The sequence below is a fragment of the Motacilla alba genome, chromosome 5, assembly GCF_015832195.1.
Source record: "Motacilla alba alba isolate MOTALB_02 chromosome 5, Motacilla_alba_V1.0_pri, whole genome shotgun sequence".
NCBI classification, from domain to species: Eukaryota; Metazoa; Chordata; class Aves; order Passeriformes; family Motacillidae; genus Motacilla; species Motacilla alba.
This window is the reverse complement of record NC_052020.1, coordinates 16083207-16095759: the sequence shown is the minus strand read 5'-3', so window position 1 is coordinate 16095759 and position 12553 is coordinate 16083207. Positions and strand designations below refer to the sequence as shown.

The 12553-nt window shown below is 42.0% G+C and overlaps 1 protein-coding gene across 11 annotated transcripts in view; it reads left to right on the top strand.

Moving 5' to 3' along the window:
* BRSK2 (BR serine/threonine kinase 2) overlaps window positions 1-12553 on the top strand; it is a 305276-nt gene that overhangs the window by 267248 nt on the left and 25475 nt on the right. For all 11 annotated transcript variants that reach the window (XM_038138588.1, XM_038138584.1, XM_038138589.1 and 8 more), the window contains 4 exons: window positions 1960-2020; window positions 6244-6451; window positions 7586-7634; window positions 12285-12408. In XM_038138588.1, coding sequence (XP_037994516.1) covers window positions 1960-2020; window positions 6244-6451; window positions 7586-7634; window positions 12285-12408 — 442 coding nt within the window. The remainder of the gene's footprint in view (window positions 1-1959; window positions 2021-6243; window positions 6452-7585; window positions 7635-12284; window positions 12409-12553) is intronic.

The window sequence follows — 12553 nt, the reverse complement described above, 5'->3', positions numbered from 1 at the left end:
GACACATCTGTGGTGCAGTCAGCTACTTCACTTATAGGAAAGGCACATACAGTAGTCTTTCAAAAGTGGAGCAGACAGTTCTCCCCTTAAAATTACTTTGCATAAACCTTTATGAGTACCTCAGATCTTGATGGTACAAATTCAGGCATAATCTAGTGCAAAAGAATGCCAAGAGTGAGCCTCTCATTTTTTAATGCTGCACTATGATGGGCAGATTACATCAGGGTACAAGAAAAAAACCTAAGTGGGAATTTTCTGCATAGAGTGAGTGCCCCAGATTTTCATGGTGCTAGCTGAGATTTAATCTGGCCAAAAAAAGTGCAAAAAACCTGAGTGAGTTTCTGGTTTTCATCTACTTAGTGTGATGGACAAACTGCAGTGAGATACAAAGAAAACCATCAGGGCAGAGGATACAAGTAGAGAAAACAGAACCTGCCATTGTGTTCAGTTGTAGCTTATTCTTTCCTTGGAAATACTTCCTCTTTCGCAATTTACTTATTTTTAAAGAATTCTGCCACTCAAACTTATTTAATAATATATGTCTGGGAGACCATTTTAGAGACCATTTTTTTGTTTTGTTCTACAACAGCTGGAGAGAGTAAACTGATACAGTTTCTGGTCTAAATTTGTTTTATATTTTTATGTATAAGCTGACATCAAGTATCCGACCTATATCAGTTTTTAATGTATATGTGTGTAACACAGACAGACACATATTAAAACACATACAGTCATACACTCGCTTTTCTACAGGAATTTTACCTTTTCATCTTTGTTGCCTGAAGGCAAATAATTGCTTTCATGGCTCTTGTTATAGGTAGGTTATTTTAGGTAGGAAACATTGGTAGTTTTGCTATATTGACATATTGCTGCATGGTGGTTGTTGAATAAATAGTTTCTTAGCCAGATTCTCTCCTGTAAGATGTTTCAGTCTTCAAGACAACTTTTTATTTAAAAAGGATAGAAGCCAGCTGCCTCTGGGGCTCACTCATGTACAGTCGCACATAAGGTGTGGGGGTTTTTTCTGCAGGGCAGCCCTCGTCCTAGGAACTTCCTCTGCTGAAATGTTTGTGCAGTCTGGCCTGCCTGCTCTTCCACCATGTTTAGCATAGCACATTTGCACATTTTATTATCAGCAGCTGACATTTTCCACAGGTGGCCTTTGCTGGAGAGCATAAGACCATTAACAGTGTAGGGGACCTTGTCAGCAGATAGGATAGTTCACTCTCCCTTGACTGGTCTCTTTCTGAGGGCACCTGAGCCGTAATTTTGATATTAGTGAAGTCATCAACAAAAGCAGAACTCGTTATGCACAGAGAAGACCTGGCTTGCTTAATGCAGCAGGAAGAATTCTCACTGGAGAGCAAAGATGTGAAATCCGTCTGTGAGAAGCTGGAAAGGGCTAAGCCAATGCAATCTTTGATTTCAGTGGGAAGTCATCACATAAGAAATGATTGTGTGCCTGAGACAAGGGGACTTGGGGTTTTAATTATTATCTGGAAGAACTCCCTACCTTTGTGCCTTGTACACATGGTGCTTTTCCATGTTGCTTGTGACAGAGAAAGTCTCATTTTGTAACTGCCAGCACTGTGCAAAACAGAATTCTTAGCAAAAGTTTGAATGTCTTCACCATCCTTTTGAATTGAGCTGTTCAATTTGCACAGAGCAGACCTAGTAGCTTCCATATGCTTGATGACCAAAAAGAAAGTAGCAACTGCCTTAATTGAAGGGGATTATAGTATTCTCCCTGAGCAACAGCATTTCTTTGATTTGGGGCGGGAGGGACAACTGAAAAACGTGACAATAGTGAAAGGAAAGAAAAGGAAAGAATTATGTCCTTTTCCAGTGACAGCCTCCCTCCTCCTCCTCACTTCATGCCTCTGCCTGTGGTGGCTGGTGTTCAGGGTTGTTTCTTGTCCGAGTTTTCTGAGGGATGTTTTCCTTGTTGTGTCCATTCAGGTCTCGGTCAATCAGCGGAGCATCGTCTGGGCTCTCCACCAGTCCTCTCAGCAGTCCAAGGGTAAGTGGTGCTGCTTCAAGATCTGTTGGTCCAATCCACTCACATGCTTGATGCTTTTTGACATCTGTTGTGCCAGAGCTGTGGCTCTTAGCTGGGATGTTTTGCTTTTCCTTGGCAGCTTGTAAATTTTCATGGGTGGTGAGGGAAATGTTACTTACAAATGCAGGTGGAGAATTTCTCTTATGTGTTCCCTGCACTGTTGGCAGGGATCTCACTGTGGCCCTGCCCTTTTTCAGTCTCTTTAGCACACAGAATAGCATTGCTATGACTAAACACTCCATATCCAGCTGAGGTCTGCATATAGCCTGGTTTCAGACCAAATGATCAGGAGCCATTTCACAGCTGCCTTCAATTAGGTCACAGTAAAGCACCAAAGCATGCTGGTTGTCTTCTGTTTGCCTCAGAATAGCTCATATTAGGAAGTCAGAGAAAATAAATTACACAAATTTGAGGGCTAGGAGATTTAAAATGAAAGTAAGAAGCTGACTGACTAGGATGAGTGAAAAACATTCAAATCCCTATAAACAAGGTACTTTCACATGCCCTTTTTAAACATGGAGTCAACTAAATACTGATACTCAACTAATACTGATACTCAGCCAGTACGACACATGCTTGATAATACATCTGTTGTGAAGTTATAACAGTTTCTAAATGCAATGACAGACACCTCCCTCTTCTTGTTAACTTCTTTAGGGATAAAAGTGAGTATTCCTAGTGCTTTAAAAGGTCAGCTAAGTCACTTTAAGACTGCAGTGCCTAACAAGAGTCTGGACTTCACCAAAAAAGTCTGTTGGGCTGTGACAATGCATGTTACCTAAATGTCTGGCCCAGAGTCTCTGGAGGATTTCTAGATACTTCCCATGACTTCATGAGAAGATGCTATCCCCCACTAGAAGTTGATATAGTTCATGTCTTGGGCTATGGATACATCCATGGATTTAGTCTCAGTTGTATGAAGATAACATCAGTATTCCAAGTATTTGAAATTGCAGTTCCACCCTAAGATTCTGTGTAATTCTTGTGAATAAAGACACAGTCAGCTCTAAGTTTATAGTCTAGTAAAGCTTCCAGCACTTTGCTTGATTGAATTACTTTCTGAAACCTATTTTGGGCTCCTGCCAATTGTTATCCTGTTTTGAAACCAGCATAAGTGTTCTTGTGGTCTCTTCTATGTCTTTAAAGTCCTAGGGACCAGTGAAAATCCATTTCCTTCCTTCTGCACTGGGACTCCTGGTTGCCAGTGAAATGGAGCAGAGGTCTGAGAACTCTTATGCCACTGCAAAATGTGCTGGGAAAGAGCATGGAAGCAGTTTTGTGCACAAAACAAGCATCCAGTGAAGCAAACCTAAATCTTGATTTCATTAATTGATCTCTTGGGATCAATTTCTGACATCTCAGTAGGACAACATCAAAGAATAAGTTCGACAAGATCCCATAGTCGCTGTATCTTACCATTATTACTTAATAGGCAGTTGATTAAATATACTTCAAAGGGATTTAGCAATCAGGTGGCATTTTCAGCAGATCATAACGATATTAATGCAGATCACATTTGAGGCTTAAAAGGAAATGTTGGAATAAAAATCATATTTTTTTTAAACGTCCTTACCTATGCTTCTAGTGGCACCTTAAATTATTGAAAGAGAACATACTTTAAAAAACAAATACACCTTTCACTTTCTGCACTGCTTAGGTTCAATTCTATGAGGAATTGAATTCAGCAGCAAATGAAAGTTGTCAAATTTCACAAGATCTTGCTAATGGTGTTCCACTTTGCACCAGCTAAAATCGAGACCTAATCTTGTTCTTCATTTCATTATTAAATATGTGGTAATTAAGGGTGCCTCTTCAGATTCTTAATGGCTTATGAGGGAATTGAATCATACTTTATTTCTTTCAAATCTGCTTCTCAAGCCATCATACATGTAAGATAGGAAAATTGCAAGGAAGTATTTGCAATTAACAGTCTTTGAGTTTTATCCATTGGTGTCATTTGCAAATAGTTAATAGTCAGATGCTGATAGTGACTTCCACAAATTAAACACTTTTCTCATCTTTTCTCCTTCCTTGCTCATTGACAATGAGAATTTAGCAACATGGCAGACTTAAGTTTAATTTGCAATCCTAATAGTAATACAAATATTTTGATGTACTGATTTTCCTTTAATTTTGGTGGCCTATGTTCTTTGAAGTAATTATTTAATTACTTGAAGTAATTAATTAATTAAAAACTTTGATGCAAACAACCTAAAGACATAAATCTTAAATACATTTCTACAGTTTTTAAATATGGCAACATTGTGCTAATCCATCACACCCAAGAAGCAGCTCCCTAGTGAGTGTGTTCACCTGGGACTGAGATTTGAGGGAAGGTTTCATGTTCAAAGGGTACACCAAAGCTGAATATCTTGAGTAGTGATTTCTATTTTAACAATTATTCCAGTATTTGTAATCTAAGGTGGTAATAGCAATGATTTGTAAGGATTTTTTTTTGTTTTAAATGTGATTTTTAGCTTGCTAATATCCCTTAAAAGGCTTCTACCCTTCCAAGTCTGTCTATTGCTGTTTGCTGTCAAAGTATGAATGGTTTCCCAAAATACCTCTTAACATGTGTAAATGTTACTGTTTGGGAAAAAAAATCATAATCCCGTTTTTATGCCTCAGCGATGGATTATGAACTTTGCTTGTCTTTTTTCTTTTTAAACTGTGTCTTACAAAACAATGGCTCCCCTCACCCTCTTCTTAGACTTGAGACTTAATGGCAAATATTGCTGAGACTTTATGACAGAAATTCCAATTATCAAGCTATCCTTCAATGCAATGAGGGATGTTGGAGGAGAAACATAAAGTCTGATGGAAAGTATCATCTCTTCCCAGATAAATAAATTTACCAGACCTTACTGAAGTTTTTGCTGTAACAGTTTAAAAATCGAACACCAATCTGAGTTCATATATTTCTTGTGGTGTTGTGTGCTCTGAAGCTTCCGAGTGAAGGCTGAGCAATTTAACCTTCCAGATCAGGGGAGAGACTAGGTGCCCAGGTGGCAACACTCTCCCTTTTCCCCCTCTTTCTGCAATGGGTGGCTGCAACTGGTGCATTACCCAGCCAGGGGTAAAGAGGAAGGAAAGAGGTTCTGACTGGTGTGTGCAGTAACTGTGTGTATCCCCTGCCCCTCTGTATGTATCACACACCTGTTCTGAGTCTCATCTCTCTACTGGGTTTGCATATGGGCACATGGACCTGAAAGAGGTGGTCCCTTTCTTGGCACATCTCAATTTGTCTGTGGCTTGAGTGATTCTTCTTCCCTTTCCTCACCTCCCTACAGCATCGTGCTTCTCTCACTGCAGGGCAATCAGAACAATCCCAGAGAGATGGCATTTCTCTCTTCTTTTTTTCTTGGTTACTTTCCTTTTTTTCTTTTTTTTTCTTTTTTTCTTTCTTTTTTTTTCCTTGTTCCTTTGTTGTACTTTTCTTTCTGTTGTTTTCCTTTGCTGACACGTGGTTGGTTAATATGATGAAGCCTGTTATGACACTGTTGTTCTTGCTGCTGCCGCTGCTGCTGTTGTTGAATATGCTGTGTTCCCAGCTAACTGCATGTCTTTTTTTTGTTTTTTGTTTGTTTGTTTGTTTTCGTTTCTTTGCAAAATCCCTCCCCCCCACTACCCCTTCACCTCCATCTCCTGTGTCTCCTTGTGACATGGTGCATCTTTGTGACTCGGATGGATTTTATTCTGACTTTCCTTTCTCTGCTCGCCCGCTCTTTGCGTATTTCACTGTTTTTGATGTGCATGGACACTCTGCGTCTGTCTCGTAGCCTATCAGAAAGTTCTTCATCCCCCCTCAGACCTCCGACCTCCCTTTCTCTCCCCGACCCCAAGTCTCCTTGGACCCTGATGCTTGTAGGAACGCCTCCAGGCCTGGACATGTACTCCAACCAAAGCCAGCACTTCAGCCCAACCCAAAGACGCAGACTTTGCCATCCAAGAGCAAATTGGCTGAAAAACCACTCCAGTCTACTAAATCCAACCCACTCCCTGCCAGCAATACCAGCGCCCCCTCTTCCCAGAACAACCCTGTGCAGAATGCTCAGGGCCGCTCGCCTGCTGCCGGCTTTAACCCACAGCTGGCTGTTCCTAAAGTGCAGACCAACCCTATGTCTCCTGTTAGATTGCTCCCTTCTAGTACTGACCCAAGCACCAAATCTATCCCCATCATACAGGTCACCCCTCACCCCTCTCCAAGGGGAAGTCCCCTCCCTACCCCCAAGGGGACACCTGTTCATACGCCAAAGGAGAGCCCAGCAGGCACACCCAACCCAACACCACCATCCAGCCCCAGCATTGGAGGAATGCCTTGGAGGACACGGCTCAACTCCATCAAGAATAGTTTCCTGGGGTCTCCTCGCTTCCATCGTCGGAAATTACAAGGTGAGCACTCACCCAAACATGCAGGGTGGTTCTGGTTTGAGGGGAATTGAGCAGGAATTTCGTAGCTCTCTGTGGCTCTGCAAATTCTCTGTACCAAGGACTGAATATTGGTGTGGAAAATGAGAGTGATAGCATCAGCCAAGCCCTAACCCACATGTGAGCAGGCTCTGTCGTGCCACTGCCCCTGCTCCATCAGCATCTCCTGAGCCCACCTCACACTCCAGCCATGCAGCTCTTACTATCCCTGTTGTGGCTCTTAGACCACAAGAAAAATCTGTCTTCAGTTTCTTCAAGTGAACCTAGGGCTCAGCTATTTCTCCTGTGGCTGTGCTCCACTGCCTCTCCACAGCCACAGGCTGAGCCTTATGCTGAAAAAAAGACAGCCAGAGGCAATAGGCTGAAGTTGTCCTTCTGAAGCACAGCTTTTTTGATCTTGGTTAATGCTTTTTTTTTTGCCTCCTTTGGTAATTGGTACGAAAATCTCCTTAATACAATCAGTGGTTTCATATCTGCTGGCCTACTTCAGTTTTCTAAGTCTCTAGAGTGTTGAGATGTGCAATATTTTCTTCCTCGGGCTCCAGGTGGCTTTTTTGCATGCCAGCAAAGGGCACCCAAAGTCACATGCCTTATCCTTGGACATCAGCAGCCAGCAGCTATCCCAACACCCCGTGATTTTCCAGGGTAGCGGGATGTGATCCCATGGGAAAGGAGGATTACAGCCATGATATAGTGAGATTTTCAGCTGTCATGTTCAGTGCCGCTGTCTCTGAGGTGGCCAGAGAAACTGCAGAGAATTGCAGCAGTGACTGAGCTGCGTCCAGCTGGGCTGTGAGGCAGTGGCAGCAGAGTTGCATTGGCACAGTGTGTTTGGGTCTGGACCAGAAACCACCGAAGCCAATGCAAGATTGCCTAATGACCTAAGGGTAAAGTGAGCCTTAATGCAGCACTTGTTTAGATGCTTAGATCTAGAGACATATGACCAGCACTTAAATGTCAGAATTAGCCTGCAGATGCAATGGGCAAAATGCAAGTGAGTGCAGAATTGTTTCATTGATGTACAAGCTGAAAATGGAAGGTGTACTGAATCATATTTCTTTTCTCCCTCCTTCTCTTTGGCTGTCCTTGCATGAGCAGTACCTACACCAGAAGAGATGTCTAATTTAACCCCAGAATCATCCCCAGAGTAAGTACTTTGCCTTTTTTTCCACCAAATACCAGTGTTGTTTCCTGGCCTGAATGTCATAAGCTAACATATTTCTGTACTGGATCAGTATCTGTTTGCAACCTGTTGTCCTGTGGCTGGGATAGAGATGTGAAATTATTTTTTTGATGAGGACCCTGCATAAAATCTATACCTCAGTAATGGCAGGGGGGGTCAACAGAGGATGAAACAGTCTCCCAGTAACCACCTCGTTTTCTCACAGCTTGCTGAATTTGCTGGGTTTGTAACATGTTTCTTCTCTCTTCATTCGTTTGGTTGTCAAGCAGATCACTCTTTGGGACTGGAGAGGCCAATCACTGGCTTACACTGTCACTAACTGTGCACCAAAAAGTTTTCCTTTTAGTACAGGAGAGTTTGCATCCTCAGGATAGCATGCAGGAGGCTCTGCTAAGATGATTCAGAGGGATCTTTGGCTGCCAGCGTAAATGCAGTGTTAATTCTAGGCAGCAGTACTGGGACATGGAGAAGCTGTTTCATATTCACCAGGCTCATTCCTAAAAGTCAGTGTACATTTCAACCATTTCACTGCACAAATGTGCATCACTACATGGCAGGTTTGGAAGTCCCTGCCAGAGTGCTGCTCCAAACACTTCCTAATATGCAACAGATGCCAAATTATTCCTTTTTATTTTCACAGCTTGTGTTTGTGCACCCAATGCCCATAGACTTAGCGTGCCAACCAAGGCAATTTGGCCTCTTGTTAAGAGACTTGTATGAAATATTCATGAGTCTTGGATGGGAATTTTGAGCTGAAAGTTTTGTAAATGGTGACAATGGTATTGTCTTCACAACTTGCCCCAGACCTGGCTTTTGTCTGGTGTGAGATGGACGTTGTATGTGTATAGCTGCAGAATGAGGGATAAAGAGTGATAAAGACTTCAGGAGAGAGAGAAGTAGGGATTAGTAAAGGTATCCAGGAAGAAAAATGGAATATACTGTGTTTTCAACACTTTCGAGCATTTACTAATAGAGAGGCATGAGAGAATTCCATAAAATTGGTACATCATTATCACAGAAATATACAATACTCTCATCTCACATGTTTTTAAAGCCATTAAAACAGAAAACCTTTAGAATTAAATTTTTTCTCTTCCTTGCATCTATGTTGGTGGAAGTTTTGCTGCTAATTTACTGCCTTCTCTGCTTCCCACTCACTCTTTAAAATCTGGTGGAGAGAAGTAGTGCCTGTCATTTGAGGCAGTTTGGATGCAAGTCAAAGCCTAAGGCCCTCTTTTCTTCTTCTGTATAATTGCCAAATTAATGAGTTCAATTGGGCTGCTCCCTGCAGTAAACATAATAAAAGTCATAAAAAATAATGAACTAGGTTATATTTTAATGATAGATGTCTGTTGCTCAGTGCCCACTTTCACATATCTTATTTTTTCCCATATTTTCTTCTTTTCTGTAAGAAATAAGATATCCTTATCAAGAGTTGTATTGACCTCATGGGTTGAGTGATAAATACATGTCCTAGCTCTGTCTGGTGCAGCAATGCCTGCCATTCATTTAACAAACCTGATGATTAGGTAATACACTTTGACATGTCTGGTAATGCAGTTCTTTCTCATGTGAAAAAGCCCTAGAAAATGTGTTGGGGATGACATTTAAAGAGACTTAGCTCCAGCTGCTTTAAACCTGCAAAGCTCCATTTGCTTGAGTAGAAATGCTGCTATTTATGCCAGACAGGTAAACCTCTGGAGGTTACTGATCCATGTGCTCAGAGACAGAGGGGGAACACAGAAGGCTACGTGGTCAGACACTCCAAAAGTAGGAAAAGGAACAACATTGTAGGAGTGAGAAATTTGGTGTGAAGTAATAAAGCACCAGCCTCTATTTTCATGCTACTTTCTTTGATTTTTCATCAAATGGACACCTGATTGGATTCCTTAGTGTAATCTACATACCCAGCCTCCCCCACATATCTCCTATCTCACTCCCCCTTTAAGAAGTTTGCCTTGGTAAGAGAAGACTCTTAATTTTAAGTACATTTTGTTCTGCTTACAACCTATCTTGAGAGATGCTAGAGCATGTCATTTAGGGTACTGAGGATTCATATACATTTTAAACCAAATTTAGTAGCACTTAATGCCCTCTAAGAGGAGAAGAAGCTTTATTATATAATTTTGCTCCAAAACTGCCCCTTCCTCTTAGTGGACATATTCCCTAGCTGTATGAGTACAGCTAGTTCTGCCAGTTTTGGGGAGGAAAGCCAGTGCATGTGTGCTGTGTCTTGATTCTGCTCATTACAGAAACAGGAGAGGCCACTGGCATCTATTCTGTCTTATGTGACAGCAGCAAAATTATTTTAGTGAATTCAAATTATTTACAAGCTGGAGCATAGCCCAGGCTAGCAGTGAATCTTCCAGACTCGCTATTACTGGTGATAACCTCACCAAGGAAAAAAGCCCAGATGGATTCTGGAGGCTCCAGACCATGTTGAGCAGGAAAAAAACTCCCAATGTTCTGGGCCCTTGTTACCTGTGCTTGTTAAGAGACCTATAAATGAAGGGCCAGCAAAACCATTAATGAAAGTACGAAAATGAAAAGCCATATTTTAAGATGGCAGACCTGCATTTAAATAAGCACACTTTCCCAGGCCCATGCTTCCCCTTGGCCCCTGGAGTCCATCCAGCCAGCCCTGGTTCAGATGATGATACATCCAAGCCTAAGACAAGCAGCCGTTTTAGATGGATAACCAGGTGCTAATTTACTAATGAGCACAGACCCCTAACATGCAGGGAGCTATTGCCCCAGCTCTCCAGGGGCTTGCAGAGTTGTTGTGGTGTGTGAGAGACACATGAGCTAATTAGTATGTAATTTTCTTTCTCACTCTAACCCTGGCTCCTTAACGACCATTTAAATGAGAGGCCCTTTCTCTTTACTGCTCCCTATTGCTAATCTCTGGCTCACTGGCTTATTTACAGCTGCCTATGAATATTTTAGGGAGTGACAGTTTTCCAGCCCACTTTAATTGAGTGGGGGGCACTGTTTTAACCAAATTGCAAGTGAATCTTTCTCTACTCTTATTTTTGGTTGCCTGCAGTAAATGAAGCAAATCATTATTTACCCAGCTGAGCAGTCTTCCAGTTGTGGTCTTTCTGCTGTGTGCATTAAATGGGCAGTGGGCCCACAGCTGCACAATTCATGGAGTACTCTGGGATGGGGAATGAGTGCAAATTGCTGGACACTGCTGAGGTCAAGCTATGTTCTTTATCCTGAAGGCCTAGACTTCAAATTAGTGTCTTAGTTTGCTCCTCTCTCTCTTAGCCTCTGTCCTTCCTCTGCCTCTGCCTCACTTTGCTGCAGAAAGTGAAGCTACTAGCAGCCTGCTCCAGCTGTTTATTGCTCTGCTGCAAAACTGGTGTGTAGTGATCCCTTTTGCAGGTCCCTTTTGCAATCTCTCCTTGTCTGGAGAGATTGTCTTCTTCCACTGAGTGATGGATGTCCACCCTGTTGCTTGTCATACTGCAGACTGGATTTGGTGTTACAAAGTATGCTGTAGAGGGGAAAAAGGCAGTCTCTTGGTGGCAGGTCTTTTAATTTCTGACATTTTCATGCTGAATTCTTTTCTACTAGAATATGGCTGATTCAAGTGTGGTTTTCCCTGGGTTTAGTTTAGTCCAGCAAGTCTTTGGCTGTGTCTCACAGCTGACAGCCTGTCAGAGATGCTACATTCAGGTCTGGATAGTGTCTCTCATTAACATTCATGTCCCTGCATTCTTCCTTTAGCCTATTTAACTTAAAAGCCAGTGTCACTGAAATGGTTAAACAATAGGCAAAATCAAACATTTGCTGATCCCTGTGAAAAAACAGAGCAATTTCATTTTGTGCTGAAACCACCATTTGATGCTGGAACAAACTGAAGAGCTGGACTGCTGTCAGTGGAAAGCCTGAACTGTGTCTTGCATGGTGTTGTTATCTCCTTTCTTAATACTGAAAATTCATTCCTTTATAGGCTGGCCAGAGTTCACACACTATATAGACACCCTGAATGGGACAAAAGAACAGGACAGTCTTTGTCCTGGCCTTGTGTAATTGTGCATTTCACTCACTGGTAGATTGGACCTCCAGTGAAATCTACAACTTGCTCAAGAAGCAAGGTCTTGTGATTGTACAGGACACCTTCAGAAAAGCGTCTTTCCAAAGGAGATTCAATTGGGTGGGAAGGAACTAAAGGAGTTGAAATTGGGTGGGAAGGAACTTAAATCTTTATGTTGCCAGGATCTGCATGTTGTCACAAGAAATTGAGACATCCCTGGAGACAAACCAGAAATGTGTCCCCTGATTTATATGTATGTTATATATGCAGTATTTGCTGGTATGTTGGCTCAGTCAGAAGAGTTACCATTGCTCCTGATTTTTCATTGTTGGTGACACATGCTGCCAGACCTAGGCTGTGTGGTCTGTCATTTCATCGGTTTTCACCAAGTGAAATGTCGTTCTGGATGTTCTCTGATACTATTTCCCACTTATTAGTAGTAATACCATCATATCTGTAGTGTCATGAAAACTTCTTCATGTGTTTTTTAATATTTTTTCTAGCTAGGGGCATGTATGAAATAAGAAATAGTGTTCCATATTCTAAACATCTCTTTCTTTTCATCACACCAGGCTTGCCAAAAAATCCTGGTTCGGTAACTTCATCAACTTGGAGAAAGAAGAACAGATTTTTGTGGTCATTAAGGACAAACCATTAAGCTCCATTAAGGCTGATATAGTCCACGCTTTCCTCTCGGTGAGTCACCCCAGCTGCCTCTTGGAGGCATCCCTCACTGGTCATTCCAGGACTCCATGTGCCAAATGTTACTGCACAGGGGCTCCGCTCCTTCAAAAGCATCCTCTGTGGATTTAATTTACGTGGCCTGCGCTGGGCTGTGTGT